Source organism: Opisthocomus hoazin, chromosome 1 (assembly GCF_030867145.1).
Source record: "Opisthocomus hoazin isolate bOpiHoa1 chromosome 1, bOpiHoa1.hap1, whole genome shotgun sequence".
NCBI classification, from domain to species: Eukaryota; Metazoa; Chordata; class Aves; order Opisthocomiformes; family Opisthocomidae; genus Opisthocomus; species Opisthocomus hoazin.
In genome coordinates this window covers 85,612,901-85,634,256 of record NC_134414.1, presented here as the reverse complement: position 1 = coordinate 85,634,256, position 21,356 = coordinate 85,612,901, and the positions used below count along the sequence as shown (strand labels likewise).

The window sequence follows — 21,356 nt, the reverse complement described above, 5'->3', positions numbered from 1 at the left end:
TGCATTGAATACAGTTTTTGTTAATCTGGTGCAATTACTGTCCTCTTAATAGGAACTGATATATTTGCAAGTGTGCAATGAAAATGCAGTTTGAATCAGCACTGCTGCCTTTTCATCTGAAAATATCTAGACATACTGTCAGCCCTGCTAAATGTTGATGAACTGTTGCCAAACGGAGTGCTTGATGAAGGACATCCCGTTCCCATTGCTTTTTGTAAGCTAGGCACATAACGCCAAGGGAGTTGCTCAGAGTTAATTCTGCTCTTACAGTGTTTTCCTAAGCATTCACTGTTCACTGTTGGAAACAGGAAAGTGAGCAAGAAAGATCTTTAATCTGACCGGAGTATTCTTACATAGCATAACAAAGGACTATATTTACTTTGATGTAATAACCGCATGTGGCACTCAATGCCATCCTTGGGTCTTGTGTATATTCAAACATTGCACAAATATAAAGACCATGACTGATTATACAGAAGTACGGCTAGATACTACGCCTGTTTAAAAAGTCAGTGTGTTAACATTTCTTCTTCTTGGGGGTGTAAATACACTCGCTTTCTTTATAATTCTTTTGAAAATATGGAGAGCATTTGCATGTTAAAGTATATTTCTCTTTTTCTCTCTCTGTCCAAAATATTTTTTTTTGACTGAATTTCAAACAAATTGTATGCTTTTCAACCATTATGGACAGTTTGTTCTTTATATTTACTTTATTTAGTTAAGATACTGAAATAAGATAATATGGATTAAAGATAGTATTATTTTCTGAATTTCAGCACTGTTAACATATTCATTACACAGCACTGTATTTGAATAATTCCTGATTGTTCTTTGAATTGCAGAGGAACAGACATCTTCTGCTGGGAGACCCCAGAAAGGACTGGTAGATCCTTACCCGACATTTCAAAGAAGAAAACCCACTCGCTTTCTTAAAGTTGGAACTCCTTTCTATGAGGACAATCAACTTCAGGTCAAAGTCTACTGGAAGAACAAAGGTTTGTCAAATTTTTATTTAATTTTTTTTTCTAAGAACGAACTCTTATCCAGTTCCTCAGCGTTGTAGGAGATTGATGTAATATAATGAACCTCATACAATCATTCAAATTTAAATCCTACACCCATCCTTCCTTCCCTTCACCTTCACGTTAGAGTGAAGCATTGCCTCTCCTCTTTGTGTTATGTCTGTGTAAATGTCTCGCCGAAGGCAATGACCTGAATCAGCTATCCAGAAATTACGGTCAGTTATGTTGGGACACTGCATCTTCCCAGAGCTGAGATAATTTTTATTTCAGTATAAATTGCTTTTGTAAAGTTTTAAATAGGGAAGGAGAATTTGGCCTTCTGTTCCACAGAGCTTTTGTGGCTATGAATGTTGTTTCCCTGGAGCGTGGTCGGAGGGTCTCAAGCACATACAGTTCCCAGGCAGATTTTCTGCTGATGCCACTGCAGTGTCACTTGTCGGATTCTGTCAGCTGAGAAATGAATCAGGAAACGAGTGTATATGGAAATCATGGGAGTGGTGTCACAAAAAATAAACTGTAGTTTGAACCACAAAATTTAGAGCTATACTGGCTCTGTTAGGGCCACAGTAAGCTTTATGCCAAACTTTATCAGTCACCTTGAATTAGAACAGGAGGAGTAGTTGGCCACAACCACTGGAAAAATCTTGGTTTTCTGGTTTTTGTGGTTGGTTTTCTGCTAGGCTGCATGTACTCCTCTGCTTTTCAGAAAAATCTAGTAACAATTTTATGCTTAAGTCTTCCAGTCTAAAGGAAAATGCCATGAATTTTAAGTGTCTAATCACATTCAGAAATCAAAAAAGGGATTTTCATTTCTTACCTTCTAGATGTGTATAGGTTGTTACACATGTCTTCAGTTTAGCTGTAACAGGTTTATATGCTGTTATTTGAAAATGTGCTAACACTGTTAGTGTTTTAGCTTGGAGTATACACTATATGTGTAGCTGCAGCACATGTATAAAATCCATTCAATTTTTGTGTTTGAAATAAAGGGCTACAAAATGGATAATCACCTTTTCTAGTCGAATTTTTCAGAGAATTTTAGAAATATGTAAGTTCTTTTGGATTTAGGTGTATGTTGCACCATCCTGAACGAGGAAAGTCTATTTCATTTATCATCAATCATTCAATTATGCTAAGTAACGTAAGAACATGTCACACTGGATGGTGTGGGTTGTGAAAAGAATCATTTGCTTCTTAAAAAATACCTGCCTGTTTGAATAGTTACTTTCTAGCCCTGCTATATCAAATACTTTCAAATCAAATGCTTATTCCTCCAGAAAATCTGCAAACTTTGTCTCAGCCTGACTACATGCATGTTTTAAATGTTTGTCCCTGTCTTGGATATGCTAGTTTTATTTTTTTGAGCTTTCCCCATTATATTTCACTTTTGCCTAGCTTCGTGGAAAGCTGGAATAATTTAAATTTTAAATAAAAGTTGAGGCATTTTTAATTGTGAATACTGAGTTTACCTAAAAATATGGTTTTCTTTATCCAAAGTGAGATGTATATATTCTGAGCTTGGGCCTGATCACCTTAAGCTTTATCCTTCTGCAAGTGAGATATCACCTCATTGTCCAAGCTCCTTTTGTAGTCAAAAAAGAAAAGCAGGTGACTTCTGAAGCAATTTATCCCACACAGCAGCTGAGTCGTTCTCTGGAGATACCTCCCTTATGAGTACAAAAGGGAGCCTAGACAACTCATGTGTAGAAGGCTTAGAGATGCCTAACATCTCTGTGTGAGCTGAGGTTCAATTCTGTGCAGTCTGAATGGAAGAAATTGAGGGACAAGATTCAAAGGTGAGGAGACTATGATGTCTCCCACAGGCGTAAGACCGAGTTGTGCAACTCGCAGTCTACAAGCAAGATTCAGCCCAGCGGAGCAATCAATCCAGCTGCAGCCCTTTTCCTGACAGCCTGTTTCCAGAAGAACGGTTGTGTGTCCTATGACCAAAATGCCAGCACCCCGAGTGAAATTCTCCTTAAAGTGGTTTTCCAAATTCACTGTTATAGTTAATGTAGGAAAAAAAATCATGACGAGTGCAGCAATAGTCATCTTGTTCTCAAGTAGATATCTTGAACTAGGTGTTCACTAACTGTAAGGGTAACTTGGATATGGAGCTTAAATGTTACACCGTAGTTACTTCAGTATTGACATCTAAATCTGGAGCTGAATCCCACACTGTGTTACATACCTGGATATAATATTTGTAGTAAAAGTTATAAATGCCTGTAAAAAGAAATAAGGTAGTCAGCATTCTCATAATTGCTGAGAGAAAAGTTAATTAAGATTAAATGAAGTCAAGGAATATTTTATAGCTTGGAAAGAACAGTGTTTGGAACTGATGTAATCTCCACAACTGAAGATCTTCAAGGACAGACATGGCATAGATCTGTTAGAAATTACATAGATTTACATACTGTCACCTCGTGCCAGGGATGGACCAGCTGAGCTCCTGAGTTGCTGGCTGTGCAGCTGACTCACCTGATGTGACTCTGTACATCCAGTTATGTAGGGCGGGCACCCAGAGCTCCATGTTGGTCATGTGCTGGGAGCAAGCTCTGCCACCTGCACTGGAGTATTTAGGTATGTGCCCCAGCCACGCAGTGAGAGTTGCCTTCCTTTTTCTTCCATAACCAACAGTGATGGCAAAAGTGTGTGAGAAAGGGCAGAATTTGTCACGCTTTCCCTTCCCTTCCCTTCCCTTCCCTTCCCTTCCCTTCCCTTCCCTTCCCTTCCCTTCCCTTCCCTTCCCTTCCCTTCCCTTCCCTTCCCTTCCCTTCCCTTCCCTTCCCTTCCCTTCCCTTCCCTTCCCTTCCCTTCCCTTCCCTTCCCTTCCCTTCCCTTCCCTTCCCTTCCCTTCCCTTCCCTTCCCTTCCCTTCCCTTCCCTTCCCTTCCCTTCCCTTCCCTTCCCAGAAAATATCTGTCTTCTGAGTGACAGCATGTGCAGTAACTCAGCAGGAGCCGTTGCCTCATGTGGAACTGAAATAAAGCCAGTTACCTGCTCCTGAGAAGCTAGCAGCTTCTGTAAGGTCTTACAGGAGTTTAGAGGTTATGTAGTACATGGATGAGGTACTGACTGTAAATTTACTAGTGACAATTTACTGCAGAGGAAGTCTTTTTCACCATGCAAGGAGCACAGCAGGGGAAGCATACTGGATGCGTCTTGTCTTTATGAAAGACAGCAGTTACTGGAGCCAGCTGCGTGGGGAACTGTACCCACATGTCTTTCTCCTTTATGAACTGAGCTGTCTCATGTCGTGTTTAGGGAGTTATCAGAGGTATAAGAGTGCAGCAACTACAATAGGAAATACTGAGAGAGAATTTACCTCAGCCTACACTATGGCGTAGCGTCTAGGCTATTTTCATTGCAGGTAAGCAATCAGAGTTCAAATCCATACTGACAGGGAATTGACCTCTTTGCTCCTGTTCCTGTTTATTGCTGTAAAGTTCTCAATATTTTGTAGGTTGCTATTAAAAACAACACTTTTTTTGGTACAGGAACACAGCCATTCTATAGCCCCAAATTAGGATGTATGACTTTAAACCAAATAAAAATTCAGAAAATATCATGCAACTGTGTGAAATAAGTGTATTGATAATGGTAAGAGTTCCCATGACATAAATAATAACTCAAGAAATACAAGTCTCAAGCTTGAATATGTTGGGCATTTGTAAATTAGGCAAAATTTCAAATGTTTGTAGCAATCTTTGCTTTATCTGGTTTGCATAATTTTTTTTTGTACTTGCTGTGGTGGACTTCATGGTCCTAACAAGAGATGGTTGCAGTGCTGATGAAATAAATATGTTATTTAGACTTCAGATTTTTTTAAGATGAAGACATTTAAACCAGTATGATGTGCTGATATAGAGTGTCTTTTTGCTGTATTGTAAACTTTAACTAGTATAGCAGCAGTCTTTCACTTTGTGGGAATGTTACTTAATTTCTATAGTAATAGCTGCTCAGAAATTTTTGTTGTATTCCTGAATTCAGTGGCCCTACCATTCTACTTAGACCTGAGGTTGTTTTTTTTCATCCTGTCCAAAACTAACATGGCTCTGCAGAAGAGTGTTTTACTCCCTCCCAACACTGGAGCATCACAGCACACCACAGATTACAGAAAGAAACAAAAGAAAAGACTCGTGCGGATTTCTTACAGTCTCAGACCACTTAAACACGAATGTGTTCCTAAGGTTGTTTTAGATTGTGACTTTCATTGGTCCCTTTGTCTGCTGAGAAATTGTTTTGCTTTTGAATTTGAACCATTTTACTCTCTCTAAAAAGGACAAAATAGAACAGAATCATAGAATAATTTAAATGAGTTGGAAGGGACCTCTGGAGATCAGCTGGTCCAACTATCTGCTCAAAGTAAAACTCTGAAGTTAAATTAAGTTGTTCAATGCTATCTGTAAGGCCCTGTAACAGATGTTGTTATTGTTTCCTTAATGTCAGGGAATTTCTCATTTATGAATATCAGGCTGCAGAGGCCACCTAGCATTTTATTGTAATGTACCTTAGGATTTCCAGAATGGGCAGTGATGTCTCTTGACATTCAAAGATAGTTTTTCCAGTACTGTGATGAAGATGTATTCCACAGCGTCGTTTGCAGATGTGCCTCTAGAAAGCCAGTGAAAGACCACAGTGATGATATCAGGGCTGAACCTCTTGGTTTTATATCATCCCTCTGAATAGAACTCATCAGACTTCTGTCCTATGCAACAACTGCAATAGAGGAGGTCTCACAAACCATTACTGAACTGGCTTTATTATAAAGTAAGGAAGTGATTATTTACCAGTACTCAGAATCTGAACACAGTATTTGAGTTAAAATCTGAGGAAGTGAATGGAGGATCTTATTTTCATATATATGCATCATAATGTGCCACAGTTTGGTAGCACGAAAGACTTATTTAGGCTTGTTCTTCAGGCATCATTTCTGAAGTTCCATTAGCTTCAGTACGCATGAGGCATGAATGGAATGTAGGATCTGGACTTTACATTAAAATAAATCTCTTTCTGAAATAATCTTTCAGTTTGAATGCTTCAGTATGATGGCAATAATAACTTCAGGATGTATGCTAGCAAAAATAACTCCACACTTCAAGCAGTAAAAGGTGCTTAGCAAATGCACATAATTTTGCTAGACAGAGTCAACACGAAAGCGTATTGTAATTATATGAATACAATAGCTTCTTTCTGAAAGAAGAAAATGTCTTTCACCTGCTTCCTCTGATTTAGGCCTGGGATTAGAGAAACACAGTACATTCCTTAAACAGCATGAATCCCACTTTTGTAAATGAAAAGAAGAACTTGCTTATGGCCAGATTTTTTGGCCATCTCGACTGTGTGAAATTAGAAATTATGTGCTATTTATGTCCAATAGTGGAATCAGCTTAAATAAATCACTTTTAACTCCTTAGTGCTGGAGTCTCAGAGTACCATCCGTTACCAAGAATGGATGCACTCTGAACCCCCTACTTAAAAGGATTAGCTACTTCAAATAGTGAAGATCCTCAGTGTCTTGTGCACTAATCAAGACTGAAAGTGTGAAAATAAAAAGATCCTTATGTTTCCTCTGTTCCTCAGTGGTCTGGCAATTAGAGAGCCGAGGTTTTGGACTCTACCTGAAAGGCCTTCAAGTTGCTGCAAATTTATGCATCTTCAGGGTATGAAAATAAGCTATTTCCCATAGGCAGAAGGAAAAAAAGTATTTTTTATGAGCTCACTGTATCAATTCTCATCACTTGCTGCAATAATTATAATACTTGAAACTATTAGAATGTAACTTAATATGAAGATTTCTTTCCAAAGCAACATGTCTCAATAATGTATTCTAACCCATTACTCTGCCTTCACTGCTGTGTTCTCAGTGCCTGTTATTTGAGAATAATGTAACTCTCCTTGCTCAGGTAAAGCTTTAGTTTACTTCACTTTTCCTTGAACGAAGTCTATGATAATTTACATCTGCCGTTTAAATTAAATATTGAAAGCACTTCTAGATATTTAAAATCAATATATCTGCCCTTTCATTTTGCTTAAAAAGACAAATATTTAAAATGCATTAAGACTTGGCTTGAGGCCTCTTTATTTGTGTTTCTGGTAAATGCTAAAGCGGAAAAAAAAAAGAACACTTAAGGCAGGGAGAAGCAAAGAATCCTCCATTGTCTGATAAATCAACCAAACAAGAATAATGAATTAAATTGTGGGGAAGAATAAAATGCAAGGCAAGGCAAAGCAAACAGAAAGCTGCCATGAATGCTTTTAAAACCGGATCTTATGAAGACAGAATTAACTTTCACTTAGATCAGGGAGATAAATGAAGTGACTGTATGTGCTGACTCTTTGTTTGCAATAAGGTATTTCATATGGCAGGTTTTAAAATAATTGAAAACTTTCTCTGTGTTATGCTATAGTCCTTTCTCATGGAACTAGTACCATTGAAGCTAATAAAACACTTCAATGCCAGTTGGAGTTTCTAGCTGTTATTGTAAAGAATTCACCAGTAGTTGCTTAACACTAAGGAATTATTTAGTTTGGTACTAATTGTTGCTCTAGGAAGATCAGTGTTTGAGCAGCTGGCTATTCTGTAATTCTAGATATTTGAGCAATAAAGTATTTGTACTTGAAGGTATCACTGTGGTCCAGATGGTTCTTCCAACAAGAAGACCTCGCTGTTAATCATAGTGAAGTATACACCAATACATTTCCCTCATATTTGTGTGTGACTAGAGAGACATTGGCTCAGCAGAGGTTGATTGCGTAGGTGCATATATTGTACATTTGTATTTAGGGATTTAATTAGTGAAGCTGGCCCGAAGCACAGGAATCTTCGACTAGATCAACTCTTTAGAAATTCACCAATAGACATTGCACAATTTTACTTTTCCACATGTGCTACAGCTGACTCAGATGTCTGTATCCTATGGGCTTCCCCAGCATCCTGCCTGGGGAGGTAGGTAATGCTGTCAGCTTTAACTGTTGTGTGAAATGATGCCAGAATTAAAAGAATGTCCTGTCAGAAGTATCCTCTGTGTGATTCCTGCTCCTCCCTAACTTTGTCTTACATAGGCCTAATGTAGTTCCAGGAATAAAATTTTTGTTATCCCACTGCTGGTTTTTAAAATCACTTTGCCTTTTTGCTGCTTGGAGAGAATGAAAAGGGGAGCATCTGACAATCTCCAGTTGTACTTTATAAACTGACTACAGGACTGTTTGATTTATGTCCAAATGTGACATGCTTACAATACTTCAAATGTTGCTGGTAGGAGTCATGAAAAACATCAACGAATAATGCAGTTTGGTAGAGCAGAGAGCGTGCAACTTCTCTAATAATATGCAATTGATTAGTGGGACAGACAGTAAAGCTTTAAAACCACATTTACAACAGAGGCAACCTCAGTGGCATCTCCCCTGAAAATGGGACAATACTAGGGAGTCTTTTCAAGGGCACAGTTTACTGCATTTCTTCATGTTTCCACAGGAACAACAGAAAACCATTACTGAATGCCTGTCACTCGCTTCCAAACCTCCGTACCTTTCAGGGTAGGTGGTTAAAGCTCTTGGTATGAGAGACACAGGGGCAAGTCTGTCCAACTATTAGTCCCAGGAATGCAGTTGGAGCTGATTCAAAGTCTGCCAGGAAATCAAATATCAGAAGCCAAATCAGAACTACCCCCTGTGGTCCCAGAGCTCAGACAGCACAGAAGACTGATTCTGCTTAGCAGGCACCCACTAACGTCTGCTGAAGCCAGATTTTGGCTATACTGGGCTGGTTTGGTCCAGAACATTCGTCAAGCTAGTTTTAACACTTTCTATTGTTGATCCACTTACTACTTCATTTTGAAATTTACATAGTGTATGCTGTTCACAAGCCCTCAGTATGACCTGAATCATACTTCAGAACACCTTTAATAATTGTGAAAGTCTATTTAATTTGACTTAATTTATGCATTTAAAAGAAGTCTTCTTTTTATTCTTTAACTTACTAACTGAATGCAAATTTAAGCTTCATTTCTTTGCAACATACATTAAAAGATCAAATAGAACAGTAATTGCGAATTACCTGGTCCATGAGTGCAGTCCAAAGATAGACCATCGTTACGTGGGATGAGTACCTGCGGTCAGACTGCAAATACATGTTCAATATTGCATTGTGAAATCATTTATCAAGACTGAACTTACTTCAAGTTGTTGAAAAAATTAACTGGCCAATTAATAAATAAACCCTTACCTGATTTTCAGTTCTTCAGGAAAAAAATATGTTTTCAAAACCAGCATCTGTATGTTCCTTCAGTAATATATGTCTACCCAGTACACAGTTTTCTGCATTTCTTACTACTTCTTGAGTACTACCACAACCTATAAAGTAGATTATTCTAACAACAAATACAGAAATTTGTATATATGCATGTATATGTAGTGTCACTGAGATTGTCAATGACAGTGTCTATGTTAGGCAGTCTGAATAACTGAGGGATCGAATGGCAAGCTTTTTACAATCTAGTTATTCCCCTCCTTTCCCCAAACTGTATCACTAAGTCACATTCAGTCAAAGCTTTGTCTTACATGCTTACACTATCATACCTGTAGCAATCCGACCATTTCTACTGTGAGTAAAAAGATACTGAGGTACTGCAATTTAGCAAGTTACCTTTCATCAGCTACAGGGTAATAACTGCTCATGAGTGCTCTCTTAGCCTGCCTATGTTCTGAAGTAAAATATTTAGCTTAGGATCCAGGGAAGGTTAAACTGTCAGCAGCAAGTCATCGTGCTTGTGGTAAAGTTGGTTTAAACTAATGAGCATCCTCTTGTAGATTAGGTCAGTTTTCCTCCACATCGCTCTTTTTAACCTGTATTGTTTAATTAGCCTAGTTTATAAGATAGCCATAAAACCAGTTGCATAAATACTACAGACAGGGAAGAAAACTAGACTATTTGAATGACTAGCTAGAGCTTGAGGGAGAGACACCACAACAGGTATCAGACACTGAAATTATAATCTGAATTTAAAGATGTCACATGTATGCAGCTGATGAATAATGAGTTCTTAAAACACCAGTTACTTTTACTCCTGTGACCATAAACTGAATATAAGAATATCCATGGTAGTCTAGACCAAAGGTCCATCCCACCATGTATTCTGTTCTTGTCAGTGGGCAAAACAAAATCTAAAGGAACATAAGAATAGAGCAACCATGTAAAGATACTTCTACAGATTATTGCCCCAGCTTCAGACAACTTCTGGTTCATGGGATTTCCTGAGCCCAATGTGATTTCATTGTAAATATTCACTATTGATGCATTTCACTTCCATGATAATATCCAGTGTCTCATTAGGGTCACATAAATTTTGGGCATCTGAAACATCCTGGGTTATGGGGTCCCAGAGTTTTAAGTGCTTGTTCTATGAAGAACCACATTTTTTAATTTGTTTTGAAGCCGCTTCTTCTAGCTTCATTTGAATACTAAATTTTACATTGGAGACACAGAAAACAGTCAAGCTTTGTTCACCCTATCTGTATGCACAGGATTCTGTAGATACTTAAACTGTTTTTGTTCTGTTCTTTTGCTCATAGATTCAGTAGTCTTAAACTGCAGATTTAGAAGCTGCGCATTGATGTCATAAACTTTATGAATAACAGTTCTGCAAGGCAACATCCTGATACGGCATGCCATGATGCATACCATGAAAGTCCAGTTTTGAAACTTGATGGAGCATTGTACATGCGTGCAAACCCACCCATATGGCTTTTGCATAGGGTGTGCATAGGAAGGGACTAGCAGGTGCATTTCTGCATCTCCTCCCACTGTGCAATTAGGGGTAAGCTGGGTCTGCACCTTGGCTCTGGAATGGGGAAGAACTCCCATATTACCTACCCTCAGTAGAGCTTCCGCACCTAAATTAACATCCAGATTTGTCAAAGTTACACAGAAGGCTAAAGTTAATGATAGGCTACCTAGTGACATTTTTGATAGACATATAACCATAGTGAACCTTGGACTTGTTTGTGTTTTTTCTTTCATTAAATTCAGGTTCTGGATGCTTAGATACCTTTGAAAATCTGGCTATGAGGGAGTAATGTAGGAAGCTTCTATTCAGGCTACAAACAGCTATTATGAGACTTGGAGCTTACAAGAGGCAAATTTCCTTGTAATAGAAAACCAGAATGAGATACTGTTGAACTCGCTTTGTGTAGGATGTTGTGTGTGGGAAAAGGATCGAGGGTAGAGGTAATCCGTCTTACAGATGATCCCAGACTTAAATCCCTCAATATGAAGATGTTTATACCTTGAGACTTCTTAGGTCTAGATATGGACACAGATACTTTGGCTCAGGCCTGTCTTGAAATTACACAATAATTGTTAATATCATTTTTGGAAAGGCTTATCATTGTATTATATGAAGAATGTGTTCTATAGAAAGAAGGAGGTTTTAAATGGCATAATGTGAGAAACAACATCTTTGTGATTTAATCAATACTGTTTATATTCCATGTAAGAGCAGGAAACAGTATAGTTTACCTTGTTAGGAAGTGTTTATTGAATGAAGTTTAAATGTCAGCTGAGGGTTTTGGTGTTTATTTTAATCATACTGCTTGAATGAGTGATTATTAAAAAGTTCTTTTTCTCAGAGGTGTCACGAATACCATGAATTTCATAACCAAACATCTGACATTTTGGGGGTTTTTTTCTTTTTTTTATGGCACTGGGAAAATCCACGCACAGGCAGCTGAAGAGCCTGAGCTGTTTTTATTTCATTTTTTTTAAGAGAACTTACCTAAAATGCCTGAGACAGAACACATTGACAACAGAGATTTTACAGAGAAAAGAGGATTGCAGAAGCTTGCAATACACTAGCACATCAATGCATCATTCTATCATTAGCTGAAGGTAAACTGTGTTTACCTATGTATCCTAAGACTGACAGTTCACTTTGCATTTGCTAAACCACCATATGTAAAATAACACTTGTTATTCTATCTTTATTTGTTGTCCTATCATTAGCTTCAGATTTCAAATGTTGGCAAGAAACACCATTATTCAGAGAGGCATAGAAAGGCTCATGAACCAATATGTGAAGAAATAAATAAGTGTTATGATTAAGTACTTACTGAGATCGTGTTTTGCTTCTCTATAGTACGCTGAAGTATTCCTTCTCAAATTCCTCTTCAGTCATGCTCTTATTACAATGCCATAAATACCATGTGGATCTCTTAATACTAATTGTGTCTTCAAAACTGAGGTAACTAGTAGTAAAATAACACTGCTTCATTTATTCACTTGGTTTTTCCCATATTTAAGCCTTCCCTGCATATTTTTCAGGACCTCTCCAGCAAATGAGTTTGAGCAGAATAAGTGTTTATGGAAACTTGCATGTTGTAGAACTCTGTGTCGACGTGGGGAAGAACGGTGGCCTGATAAACAGATGGATGCAAGCCTGGGAGAGCAAAAGACAGTTCATTACATTTTATCTCAACTATTTGCAGAATAGTTCTTGGTGTGGAACAGGCAGGATATGCTGCAGAGCAAACACTGCTGCTCAGCCTTCTGCCAGAATGGAGGGCTGGAAGCAGTGCTGTACTGTATTAGATCCACAGTTGTAAAGGTGTATCAGGGGCTGCATATTGGGGCAGCGCAGGAACATTTCTTCAGGAGGCCTTTGACTTGTACACATCTCTGGGCACTTCAGAGATGGTAAAATATTTTTCTTCATGCAAGGCATCATAGATTTCATCATTTACCGTGGTTACTTTTACATTCAGTGTAGCACAGCTTCACCATTCAATACAATGAGATAATTTGTGTCCTGGGTGGTGCGTTGTTTGACACAGGATTTATGGAGGTCCCCAAAATCATACTATAACTTTGCTGTAGAAACAATCAAGCTTGTAGATACTGAGACATACACTGCATCTGCTCTGAGCAGATTCTGCCCTGTGCTGTGATATTAGATATAAAATCTTTACCCCTTACTATAGCCTGTTTTTAGAGCAGTAATGCTGCAAGACGCATGATCCAGAAAGGAAATTACTTAGTTTTGCTCTATTTCCTTCTTCCTATTAGTCTAAGACAATCAAAGACATGTTCAAGACTGTCTTTTAACTATAGTTTGTGCTGTCATTAGTGTCTTGATCTTGGTGGGTACTAAACGTTCTGGCCTGATCCATTAGCTGCTTTTAACTACTGAAGTCAACATGACTGTTCGTATGCCTAAGTGCGTTGTTGAATCAGGGCCAGAGTGCTCAGAAACTTGTAAGATCAACCCCCCAGTATGAGAGGAAAGACAAAAACCACGCGGCCAGTCACAAACAATCATTGCAGTTTGCTGTACGAAATATCAGATTTAACAATACATAATAAATCCAAAGGTTTAGTTACATGCAAAACAAATTATTTCGGTAATTTTCTTACTGAATAGCTTCACAGAAATTTCAGTCTCCTTACGGCATTCTGTTTGAAGAAAGGTTAGGTTTGAATGAAGACAGTAGGTTTACATATGGCTAATTAGCTTCCAAACTTTGGTAACAACAACTTTTGATATACAGTTAGCATATTAATTATATGTATATATTTTGGAGGGAGTCAGTTTGCTGAGGTAACTTGACAAAAAGTACAGAACACCATTTCCTTTTTTACTGAAATACTCATTCAACATATGCTTGTTATTTATAGAAAATTCATACTTTTATGCTGCCAGGTAAAGGTTTTTGTATAAGTATGTCTTATTTTATATTCTTTGTTTTTTTACCATATTTTATTCTAATAGGAAAATCTATTAGACCCTGCTTGTTAATTACTTCAAATCCTGTCATGATACAGAAATCAGCTTGATGTTGCTGTGTTTATTGATGTCATTTTTGTTGTAATTAAACCTTAATTTGAGCTGCTGTTCTTGAACGCATCTGCTCTGAAATATTTTTTCCAGCAAATCCTATTTGATTTTTCTTTCTAATAAATTTTTGTGATTTGGTTGCCTGCATAATAGTGCCGTCACAGCTGGCGTTAATTGGCATTTTTATACCAAATTGTAGACATCCATCACCCAACAGTCACCCATCAAACAGAATAATATACAAGTCTAGAGGTGAAATCCTGTTACATCAGAGACCGTTGTTCTTATCACCACTTGACAGGGTGGAACGGAGGTAAGGAGCCATGAAGTGCTTTGCCTAAAGACCTCCAGCAAACCATCAGCAGAACTAGCCCCCGTTCCCAAAACAATCTGCTGCAGTTTACTTGCTGTGGATCATAGGAATACGAAGAATTACATAGCTCTGAAGTCTGTTGGCCCGGTCTGCTGTAGTGATAGTAGGTTGTTGGCATATTGGTGGCATTGGGTTGCGTGAACAAACTTCACTGCTGTTCCTGCCCATGCTATGCCAGTTTTCTAGCTACCAAGCAGATTTCAGTTCCTCACGATTGTCAAGTTGGCACCCTTCTGTGACAATCAATGTAATACAAAGCAGAAAAAAGTATTTGAAGCAAAGAAAGGAGCTGTCTGCAGTAGTATGTTAGATAAAAAGAAACCACATTAGATGAAACTATTCACATGACTGGCAGTAATGGAAATATACAGCAGAACAGAAATGTGGAAAACATTGGCAAAAATGAGGAGAAGAGATTAGTATTTTTATTTAGTTTATTTTCAGTAAAGTGTAGAACTATTTAAACCAGAAATTCCAGCTAGGAAAAGTTGGAGAGTTACTTGACATTGTGTTGGGTGATTCTTCTGAATGGATCTTGAACTTCACATTCTGTGGGGAGATGGTGAGATCTGGCAAATGCAGAATGTAGACCTAGGGCATTCCTATTAACAATTGTGCAGCCATGACTTAGGATATGTTGCAGTACTTTAAGCAGAATTTTTTGATCTAAGATGCTTAAATTGTGCATATAAACATGAACTTTTCAAAGTGGCAAACAAGTGTATTTGGCATTGACATTAATGGGATTTTGAGCTGCTTTTACAGCTTAAATCTGCAGAATAAATGTACATTTCTTCTCAAAAAAATCTGAAATATATTTATTTATTTTAATTTAAATGGAACTGTAGAATTTAGCTTGGGGAGGGGGAGAAAGAAGATAAATCTGACAAAGAAAGTCTTCGTAAACCAAATCGTTAGAGACATAGCTTTGTGGAGATACTCACATGGAGTTAAAGGCTTTTTTGGGTGAAACACAGGAGGGAGAGAATCAAAACAGACATCTTTTCAACATGCTTTAGAGCATCCCCTGATCAATACATTCCTAGTTAGTAATTTAAGATTTCTGTCCAGCAAAGCTGGCTGCGTACCCTTGTTCAGTGAAACAGCTAAGCATAAGTGGAATTTTAAGAACATGCTCATGTGATGTCTGTATAGCAATGCTTTCTTAAGGCTAGGAACTGATTTTATGCTTCAGAAAGTTTACTTTAAAAATCATAGCCAAAATAATTACCCTTAGCTATTAGTTTATGTGGGAGGGTTAGTTTTGTGCAACTGTCTGAAATATCAAGAAATCTTTAGCTTGAGCAGCTGAAGATCGTGTGCATGACAGTAACTTTACACAGATTTTTAAAGTAATTTTTCTGGTTTGCTTTCTGTGTTTTTTTTTTCTTTTTTTTTCTTTTTTTTTTTTTTTAAAGAAGCTTGAGAATAAAAGTAATTGTTTGAATAAGCTGCCTGCTGTAACAGTCCTCTGAGAAGTTCTTACTTAAATGATTATTATGTTGACTAATTTCACAAGCTTAGAGCAGCTGGAGTGAGTGCTAGCACTTAGTATGTCCTTCAAGCTCTGTGTTCATATACAAATATTTTGAGTTCTGGGAAAGATGAATGCTTGCTGTTAGTGCAAGCATCAGTCTTCTTAGTGTTAAATGGTATACTTTCTAATCATGAGAACAATAAAGTTATAAAGCTTTATAAAGACTTATAATTCAAAGTACAGAATCAAGAAAACTGTGAACTACTAAGAAAGAGATTGATTATGTACAAAAAAGGCTTTATAATGTGACATCTGAAACATCAGGGAACCAGACTGAAGGAATCTGGCAATTTCTTTTCAGTGTTACATACCTATTCCAGAAGGGACAGCAGAGCTTTCTGATAAAACTAGCAAAAATCAGTCCCATTAGATACTGGATATTCTCTTAATGTTAACTACTCAAAGGGCTTTTCAGAAAAAGATGCTGCGGTTTACAATGTATTGACTTCAGCTGGGCTTAATTCAGAACCATTAGCTTCGGTGGTAGCAGCTGACATTCAGCTAGACTGCAGCTTGAATCACTTGTCTCGTACCTAACCATTGAGTTGGTAATGGACAGCTGAAAACAAAAATCTAAATAAAATTATGGTGGTGATCTCACTAGGAGAGTGTATATTGCTGAAAGGAAGGCTGGGAGAAGCTTTTCTTTCGCATGTGCTGTAAATGCAAAATCAGATGTATAAAGTTGCATAAAAATGAAAGTCTAGAGCCATGAGCTTTATGAGCAACTTTATGAAACATGCATATTTTCATCATGTTTTTGAAGCCTCTTATGTGGCTTTTTAGATCATTCCATACATCTTGCCTCCTTTTGCTTTTAAAAAATTTAATTTATAAACCAGTCTTGTTATTTAATATATATACTTCATGCATGCACATACACTTTGAGTTTTTCATTCTTCTGGCATTATTTAATCGCAAAATGTCCCACCTTTCCCTATTTTTAAAAAAGTTTCTGTCTCAGGTAGGAGCTACTTCCCTATTATGTTTCAGTTTGCAACTCAAATTAGTCAGGCTTTAGACCCTGACAGGACAGATTTTTTAAAAGAATAAATTGTTTTTATTGTTGTCAATTTTTTTTACATTCTTCTTTAAAAAAAAAAAATAACATGCTTATGTTCCAATCTGTTAGATAACAACAATCACAGAGGTGGAGATGAGAACTGAAGAAGTTTTAGTCTTGAAAATAAAAATTTAGGGAAGTCAAAAACTCCTGTTCTAATGAAAGTTTTGCATAAACTTAGCTGGTGCTGTCCTAATGCATTCCAAGTTATAGCAACTGATGTACTTTTATATATGTATGCAAAAACCTTTTTGAAATAACCTGAAATCACATACTCAATGAAAAGAAAGAAAATCCTGTCTTTTTCATTTAGGTTGTTATCAGAATACCAGATAAATGCTATCATATATAAGATTTATTTGTTCATTTTGTTTAAATAAAAATATGAAATTATGTTTGTTAAAAACCTTCATCCTGCATTTACAGTTCAAATTGATAGGCAGCGCAATAACAATTTTTTTTAACTTCTTCCTGATTTTCTAGCTCATCAGAAACCACAGCTGTTTATGAATGGTTTACTAAGGGTTTGCTAATACAGGCGAGAAGTAGGAAGGAAGAAGAGAACTGCCTGAGAGCAGAAGCTCACACAAGCAATGGAGATGGAGCTGCAATAAAATCTAAACAGAATTCTACTGTGTCAGGAGCTGGAAATACAAAATATCTTCGGTTGCAACCTGTTTAACTACATTTCTGAACAGAGGCTTAGTAAACCTCTACACTGATCTGTCTGGATGCTGAGCTATTGTATGCTCTTGATGCATGGGATTTATCTTTCCCCAGTTGCCCATGTAGTGATATTCAGTGACCTACCTGAGGTATGTGTCTGACCCAGTTCTTGATGGCTGGGTAACGGCAAGGCTTAATTGGCTTGGATAATCTCTACCGAAGAGAGAGTGACTTATTTATGGATTTCAAGTGAAAGTTATTATAAGTGAAAATAGCCAATTTGTAGCTTTACAAAGAGAAATCCACCTTACATGTAGGTAGTTAAAAAAAAAATAATTTGTGATTATCAGATAATATACGCTCAATAAGATTCACCGTGGTGACTTGGCACAGAGTGTGCATTGTTAATATAGCATGATTAATATAACAGAACAAAGTTTTCAGGTCCCTAGAAACTAGGTGTTTTGTCCGTTTGTCCCAGGAGAGGGGGCGCAAGCAGGTGATAAACAATAATTGAGTGAACTGGAGGAGAATAAACCAGTTATAAACCTACTTACAGATGCACTGTGAGTTTGTGTCTTCATCCAATAGGCACATCCAGCAACCAAGAGGCAAGTGAAAGCAGATCCATTTCTTTATTTTTAAATGAGAGGGAACAATCACAAGGCAGCAAGTTATTTCTTTAAAGATTTATTTTTGAAAAAAAAAGTTGGGTTTCCAAAGAAATCGCACAAATAATTAATGTATATGTTGTTGTGAAGATAGCTCCTGCAAAAACCTATTTCAAGGAGCTTTTATTCAGTCTTTTTACCAGAATACTGTTTGAGCTAGTTTCAGACACTACTTATTTTTTTCTTTGGTTTACAATGTTTCCTCTCTACATCCAAACCGCTCATAGCAGTCTAATGCCAGATTAGCCCTTAAGGCACCAATTATGTTTGTTTTCCCTCCTGAAACCCATAATCAGGCAGTTGGCATTAGTGGCTATGTCATACCAAGCTAATTAAAAATAACAGACATAATTTTGCATCCCCCGTGTAAAGATTGAAGAGAACGAAATCCAGAAAAATGACAGGGCGTATGTGCACTACCTGATGAGTTTTTCTTCTTTTGTCTAATTCTTTATTCCCCTCTTTTTTGCTTCCTTATGCAATCAGTATTAGACAAGAAGCTAGAAGAGCTAGAAAATGATTGAAAGCTTATATTGTTGATACTGCGGCAAGTTTTGTCATTGATTTAAACGGGAGCAAACTCAAGCCTTTGGTATTACTCCTAAGAGTCAAAACTAGAATTTTTTTTGGACAGATACTGAACAGGTCTTATGATATATTCTGAAAGAAGAAAGCTCAGGGATTTACAGACATTTTCACATGTCTTCAGGCACAGATTTCTCAAGCAGCGCCCGGCAGCAGTATTGCAATGCTCTGACAACACAGACAGTCACAGGCAGTTGACACGAAGTCAGTCCGTCATTTGCAGGATGTTTAGAAGTAGCAGCATTGAAATTTTTTTTTAATGTTCAATTTAAATGCTTGATTTTTTAATAAATGTAAGTGGGGTATGCTTATACATATCTGAAAATGCCAATTCAGTATTGTTAAAGTTATCTCCATTAGCTGATACAAGGTTTAAGTAACATAAGCGTATAATGTTTTCTCCATTCTATTGAAGGATGCTTAAGAACAAGTGAGGAACTACCAGCTCTACAATTCTTAAAAGCTCCCATTTTTTTATCCAGAGAAGCCAGATAAGTTACAATGGTGAAAGCATAATTATGTCTTTTCCTCTCTTTTTTTATCATTTAGATATCAGCATGAATCAATTCCAGGTTCACTGGTTACTGGAGTCCTGTGCACACAATGACACCAAAGGACTTGGGAAAGTCACTGAGCTGACTTATGTAAGTCTCCATTCAGCCTTCTGCTTGACTCTGAATAGCCTCTAAGCAGCAAGAGAAAGGATGGTTCTATGACGTAACACAGTGTGCTTTATACCATGTTTCATAAATAAGTAAGGAAGTTTCTTTTTTATGTTGCTCTTCAGCAAAAGATAAAAATGATGCATCTGGACTGTTTTGGGTTTGTTTTTTGTGTTTGTTTTTTTTTTAAATGCACACTAGGCTAATTTTTTTTTTTTTGTCGGTGTTATTCAGAAAACAAGAGCAGGCTAAGGACTTATCTATTTCTGCAGTACGTAGAATATGGAGCTTTATCTGTAATTAGTACTGTAGGACTCTGGCACAGTGCAAATACTGGACAATAATAATAGTAATTAATAAACTAGTTTTATTTTTAGACATGCAGGTGAATTTCATAACCCTGAGGAGAATAATAGAGTAAGAAAAAAGGACTGTAGGTGAAAATGACTAGACATTAAATCTGGAAATCGGACAGATATCAGATAAGGAGAAAAGCTCTCTGTAAGTACATGTCACCCCAAATATATATTGCAGTGGCAGTTCTGCGTACTCAATTTGTTGGCAATCTAGTGTCATCCATCTCTGTAACACATTATTTGAACAACATAGTAATGTGATTGGTGCATCACAATTGATTTTGTGGGTTATAGAGAATGGAAGAAATCACAATTCCCCTTTTCTTCTTACCCTGACCTATGCTACTGGATCAATTCACTGGAGTTAATGGCATCTAAGAGTAGAGTAAATCAAAAGACAAAATTTATTTCTCATACAGAAGGCTGTTCGCTTGTAAGATTTACTGCTTCATGGGGTCAGCAAAGCAAATATTAGAGGTGGAGTAAAAAAATGATTGTGACATAATGTTATGATCAGTCCCAATATTTCAAGTTATGCACGTTGAAGATAAGAGAAAGTTAACATTTAAGAAGTTTTATTTCCACTAGAGATCAGGAAGGACTTTTGTACATCTGCCTAAATGCACTGTGGGATTAGTTTATTTCCTCCCAATCATTTTACAGTAATTGGTCCAATCTACTGTGGGAAACTTTGTGTTTCTTTTGAGGAAGCAAATAATAGCAAGCGAACGGAAGAATATTGATGCTACAAAAGGTTTGGTACTGGCTATAGTAGGTCCACGTGGATAAAGGCCTTACATTTCCAGTGTTTAGCATTTAGGCTCTGTCATAATAAATAAAAATAGTCCTGTCACAATTTCAAGCAGAAGTCAAGCCTATGAGAGCACTCTCCCGGCCAGTGGAAGGCTGGTGGAAGGGTGTCAAGTCCATTCTCAACCCAATCCCTGTCCCCCATTGAAAATGACCTTCGAAGTGAAGGTTGGACTAATCCAGTTTGGGATTAGAAAAAAGAGGGAGTTACACAGAAGAACGCTGGAATTTAGTGATTCTGAAGGGAAGTAAAGATCTAAAAGGCAATGAAAGACTTTCAACCTTAGCCAGTAAGGTATTATTGGACATTTTCTTAGAAAAAAAACCCAAACATTTTTTTCTCATATATATGATTTGTGCTAAAGCTTTCAGTCTGTTATTTTCAAAAGTACTTTAGACAACAGTAAGAGTTTAGCAGGACACTTACACATTGTGTAAAGTTTTCTTCTCCAGTCATTGTCTTTAAACAGAGAAATGTGCTTTGTAGTTCAGCTGTGGAGCTTTTCTTCCTGATAAGAAGGTAGAATTAGTTAATGTACTAAAGCGGAAAAAAATGGATCCATAATGCCATGCTGGACTTTGAATGCACTTTGAAAAAAGTTAAATGTAGATGGAGCCTGTCGTTTACAGCAGCTTAACTCAGCTTTCTTACGTTTGTTTAATTCGATTAACATTTATATCCTCACATTGCTACCCCCATTGCCATCATGTCAGAGAGACTGTTCTAAATGCTGGAAGCCAGTTGCTTTGATGCAGCGTGGCGAAGGGACTCTGCGGAA

The 21,356-nt window shown here is 37.3% G+C and overlaps 1 protein-coding gene across 1 annotated transcript in view; it reads left to right on the top strand.

Annotated features, from left to right (window-relative positions):
* The window catches only part of ANOS1 (anosmin 1), a 150,341-nt gene that overhangs the window by 118,801 nt on the left and 10,184 nt on the right, over positions 1–21,356 (top strand). Inside the window, exons 9-10 of the mRNA XM_075428212.1 lie at positions 843–995; positions 19,299–19,393. Of these exons, the coding sequence (XP_075284327.1) occupies positions 843–995; positions 19,299–19,393 (248 nt within the window). The remainder of the gene's footprint in view (positions 1–842; positions 996–19,298; positions 19,394–21,356) is intronic.